The sequence below is a fragment of the Eimeria acervulina genome, genomic scaffold (genome assembly GCF_000499425.1).
Source record: "Eimeria acervulina Houghton genomic scaffold, Eah_scaff1690, whole genome shotgun sequence".
Lineage (NCBI taxonomy): Eukaryota > Apicomplexa > Conoidasida > Eucoccidiorida > Eimeriidae > Eimeria > Eimeria acervulina.
Genome location: NW_013549009.1, coordinates 1 through 5,420, shown reverse-complemented (window position 1 = coordinate 5,420; position 5,420 = coordinate 1). Strand labels below are relative to the sequence as shown.

Here is a 5,420-nt window from a genome sequence, read left to right as displayed (position 1 = left end):
TGTATATATATATATATATATCTATATATATATATATATATATGTATACATATATATGCTTTTCTTTTTCATAAAACTGCACCGCTTGCAAATATCAATAAATGAATGGCCTCTGCTGCTGTGTGTGCTACTGCTGCTGCATCTGCTGCTTCTGCTGCTGCATCTGCTGCTGCTTCTGCTGCTGCTGCTGCTGTTGCTGCTGCAGGCGTTGCGTTTGTTAGACCCTGAGAGTTTATTTTTTGCGTGTAGAGTATTTTCGCGTTTTGACAGCGTCAACGGCTACAAAAGTTTGCTGCGGATATTTCCTTCTGAGAGTAAATTAGCTGTTGTCGCTGATGATATAGATGCGGTCTGGCGTGAACAAAACAAATGCATTAAGATCGAAGGATATTTCTTCTTCGCAGATGCTGCTGCAGCTAACTTTAATAACCTCAGACCCCAGACACTCACACACTGGATCGCAGCTGCGAGGCCCTTCTGCAACTTCCTACACTCAGGTCTGCTGCACTATGCTGCTGCTGCTGCTGCTGCTGCTGCTGCTGCTGCTCTTGCTGCTGCTGCTACTGCTGCTGCTAATGATGATGATGCTGCTGATGGTGATGGTGATGATGATTATGCTGCTGCTACTTCTGCTGTTGCTGCTACTTGAACTGCTGCCGGTTTGCTGCTGGTGTTGTGCTGCAGTGCGAACGCGGCGTCCAGCTGCAGCAAACAGCAGAAGGAGACCCTCTGCTGCTGCTGCTGCAGAGCAGGAGCAAGTGCATGCTCAAGCCCATGCTCAGCAAGAGAGGGAACAGCGCGAAGAAAGACAGAAGCAGCTGCAGCAGCAGCAACTGCAGCAGCAGCAGTCGCAGCAGCAGAACAGTGGTGCTGCTCCAACAGCAGCAACAACACCACACAACACTGCAGCAGCAGCAACCGCAGATGCAGGCGCGAGCCCTGATGGGGCCAAGCAGCAGCAGCAGCAGCAGGAGCAGCAGCAGCAGCAGCAGGCGGAAGCACCAGCAGCAGCTGAAGCAGCACCTGAAGCACAAGATACGCCTAATACGCACATTAACAAGAGACAGCTTCCTTCCTCTTTACAGTGGGGCTTTCTTCTGTCTCTGCAACTTCTTGCTCTCTTGTTGCTGCTGCTGTTGCTGCTGCTGTTGGTGTCGCTGCTGCTGCTGCTGGTGTTGCTGCTGCAGCGCCTTCTGCTTCAGAAGCAGCAGCTGAGGCGCTCTATGAAAGTGGCCGCAGCAGCAACAGCAGCATTGGCAGCAACAGCAGCAACAAGAACAGGAACAGGAGTAGCAGCAGCAACAGTAGCAGCAGCAGCAACAGCAGCTGCTCTTTGCAGTGCAGTGCTGCTGTGTGTGTTGCTGTCGTTGTTGTAGGTGCAGCAAACAAAACGAAGAACCAAATAACAAACAAAAAGAGAAGGAGGAAACAAAGCAAAAAAATAAACAACAAAAAAACACAAACACATCTTTTAATGAATTTCCTGTGCCGCGATCCCCCAAACGTTTTGCTGCAGCAGCCAGAAGCAACAGCAGCAGCAGCAGCAGCAACAGCAGCAGCAGCAACAACAACAAGATGCGAGTAGCTGGAAAAGGAACTGCAGCGAAATCTTTCTTTGGCTCTGCTGCTGCTGCAGAAGCAACTCATGCTGCAGCAGCAGCATCAGCACCAGGAGCAGAAGGAGCCCCAGCAGCAGCAGCAGCAACAACTACAACAGCAGCAACTGCACCAGCAGCAGGAGCAGCAGGAGCAGCAGCAGCCACAGACGCAGCAGCACCAGGAGCAGCACCAACAGCAGCAGCAGGAGCAGCAGCAACAACAGCAGCAACAGCAGCAGCAACAGCAGCAGCAACAGCAGCAGCACCAGGAGCAGCAGCAACAGCAGCAGCAACAGCAGCCGCAACAGCAGCAGCATGTGGTGGTGTTTGTTTGGAGAGGTATGCGGGTGTTGCTGCTGAAGAAGGCCCTTTTGCTGCTTCCTTCTTTAAATGCGGTGTATTGCAAGACAGCGACAAACAGCTGCTGCACCTGCAGCAAATATTGAGAGCAATCCATCACCTCTACTTTAAAATTGTCAGGCGTCTTTTAAGAGCAAACAAACAAAGACTTTCTCAATACTGCAGCAGCAGCAGCAGCAGCAGCAGCAGCAGGAATAGCGATGGCAGCAGAAGGAGTAACGGACGCAGAAGCAGCAGCAGTTGCAGCAGCAGCTGCAGCAGCAGCAGCAGCAGTTGCAGCAGCAGCGGGGAGGAAGCAACAGATGATGACACTGCTGCTGCTGCTGTGGGGAGAGGGCGTCACAGGCGTGCTTCGTCTGCAGCAGCAGCAGGAGAGCCAACTGCAGCAGCAGCAGCAGCAGCAGCAGCAACGCCGAGGCGGCGAGTGCGCAGCAGCATGCTCTTGAAAGAAGAAGCAAACAGCCCCACAGCAATCGCCCTGCTGCAGCAGCTGCCCGATGTTGCTCTGGTTATTGAAGCCCTACGACAGCAAACACTTAGAGGTTTGTTTTTCTGTATTTGTTGTTTTTCTTTCTTTTTTTATCTGCTTTGTTTGTTTGTTTGTTTGTTTGTTTGTTTGTTTGTTTGTTTGTTTGTTTGTTTGTTTATTTGTTTATTTATTTATTTATTTATTTATTTATTTTATTTATTTATTTGTTTGTTTGCTTGCATCTTTTTTTCTTTTCTGTTTCGTCTTTTCATTTTATCTTCCGGTGTATTTACATCTTCATTTTTTTTGAGTTATGTTGGGGCTGTGCATGCATGATATAATAATAATATATTTTTCTGTCTTTCTTTGTTTCTTCATTCACATTGTTTTTGTTTGTTTACTTTATTTGTTTTGTGTTTGTCTGTCCAACCTGTTTTGTTTATTTCTTTTTTTGTTTGTTTTGCTGGTGTTGTTTAATGCTGTGTTTATTTTTATCGATTTCCTTTTGCTCTATGTTTATGCATGATTATATTATTATTATAATATATATATAGTGCATTATTAAATTATATTATTATAATATATATATATATATATAATGCATATATATATTATATATTATATATACATTTATCTGTTGTAAGAGCAATAAGACTTGTGCTTTCTTCTTCCTCTTTCTTTATTTGTTTGTCTTTGCGGTGTTTTGTTTTAAATGTTTTAAATTATTTTTTCTTCTTCTTTGTTTTATTCAAGAGTTTTTTTGTTTATTCTTTTGAGTTATGTTTGTCTACTTCAATTTATAAATTTATTTCTTTTTCTGTTTTGTTTGTTCCTATATAGACTTGTATGCATGCGCAGCACAACTGTTGAATGTTGCTTGTTTTTCTCTCTTTTTTTTGTTTTAAAGGGCATTATTATTCTTTTAAAAGAAATATGTTTTGTTTTTTTCTTTGTTTTTCTTTTCAGGGGTTGTCATAGGCTTTACAGGGCTGCAAGGCAAACATATTTGCAATGTACTGTCTACAGACTTAAGCCGTCTTGTTCTTCAGGCTGGCGGTCGTCTTCTCGATGTTTTTTCTTCAAATTGCACGCATCTTCTTTGTACAAAGGGTAATTTAATTAAAATAATTTATTCTAAATTCTTTTAAGCTTTCAAACAACTCCTTTTATGCAGCTTTCTGCTCGTTTATCTGCAGCTGTTTCCTTGTATAAAGGCGCTGTTGTTTTATTCATTAAATAATAATAATAATAATAATAATAATAATAATAATAATAATAATAATAATAATAATAGAAAAGCCAGGCACGGCCTCGCAGCAAACAAATCGTGATGCATTATACAACAAGCGAATATTTAAAGCCGAAATATGTCAGTCTAGGGTTTACGGTTTGGGGTTTAGGGTTTAGGGTTTAGGGTTTAGGGTTTTGTTTGTTGCAGTCACCGACAAGTACGTTCAGGCAGGGAAGCTGGGTATCCCCAGAGTGAGTCGGCACCCCTTCTCTGATGCTGCTGCTAGCCAGCTAGCTGCTAGCTAGCTAGCTAGCTAGCTAGCAGCAGCATCAGAGGCTCCCCTTTCCATACAGCTAGGGCCGTTCATACACAGCTAGCTAGCTAGCTAGCTAGCTAGGAGGCGACCATCAAGGGTGTTGAGAAGCCGCGAATGACTCACGGAATAGCTGCCTAGCTATCTCGCCAGCTAGCTAGCCAGCCTTCCGGATAGCTAGCTAGCTAGCTAGCTTGATAGCTAGGTAACTGGCTAGCTAGCTAGCTAGCTGTCTGTGAATAGAATGTTGAGTGTACGTTCAGGTGCATATAACTTGGCTGCTGAAGGCTCTTTATACGTGGAGGTGAGGAGGAGATCCGCTTTGTTGTTTTGTTGTCTTTGTTTGTTTATATTTTGTTTAAATAATAATATTTGCCTCTTTTCTTTTTGTTTTTTCTCTCTTTACCGTCTACCTGTCTTTGTATGATCTGCTTAAGTTTATCTCTGCTTGTTTTTGTTTCAATCAGAGTTCGTCTTTCTTTATTTTTCTATCTTTGTCTTAGAATTGTTTAGGGTTTGCACTTATGCTGTTTTTGTTTGTTTAATTTTATATTTGCTTTTGTGCTTGTTTATTTTATTTTATATTTTAGGGTTTAGGGTTTTAGGGTTTAGGGTTTAGTATGTTTTTATTTTGTTTATTTGTTTTTCTTTTCTCCCCCTCTTTATTCTTATTTTGTTGTTTTCTTTTTATTTTTTGTTTGTTTTATTCAAATGCATTTCATTAATAATGTTTATTTAACTGTCTTTTACTGTTAATCTTTTCATGTAGATTTATTTTATTAATACTTTCTAGTTTTTTATATCTTTTAATTAATATTATTTTAATTATATTTTTATGTAAAATGCATATAATTAGTAATACTCTGCTTTAATTTATTAATATTTTGTTTGTTTTAATATATTATTTGATATTATTAAGATTATATTTTAGTTTAAATATATGTAATTAGTAATGCATGTCTTTAAACGCCGTAAACTACTGATATTTTCTCCGCTTTAATTTATTGATGTTTTGTTTGTTTTAATATATTATTTAATACTATTTAAATTATATTTTAGCTTAAATTTATTTATTTATTTATTTTCAGAAGACCCAACGAACAACTTTTTGAGTTCCGAAGATGTGAAGGAAAATTTCGCTCGTGCTGGGAGCCGCAGAGCGAAGATAAATCTTTTGCGGGTATTACACTGCCTTATATGTTTAGTTGATTTAATTGTTTAATATATTTAAATAAATAAATAAGTATATATATATATGTATGTATGTATGTATGTATGTATGTATGTATGTATATTTAGATGTATGTAATACTATTCACAACGCGAATATCTGTAAAAGAATTATTATGTATACATATATAGATGAATATATATATATATATATATATGTATATATATATGTATATATATATATATATACATATATATATATATGTATTTATGTATATA

At 39.6% G+C, this 5,420-nt stretch overlaps 1 protein-coding gene across 1 annotated transcript; it reads left to right on the top strand.

Moving 5' to 3' along the window:
* Positions 1–1,575: 1,575 nt before the first annotated feature.
* Positions 1,576–4,279, top strand: EAH_00062240 (NLI interacting factor-like phosphatase domain-containing protein, putative; the record flags this gene model as incomplete). Its single annotated transcript, XM_013393263.1, has 4 exons — positions 1,576–2,500; positions 3,394–3,537; positions 3,866–3,909; positions 4,235–4,279. The coding sequence occupies 4 exons, from the start codon at positions 1,576–1,578 to the stop codon at positions 4,277–4,279; spliced, it is 1,158 nt and encodes a 385-aa protein (XP_013248717.1).
* Positions 4,280–5,420: the final 1,141 nt, after the last annotated feature.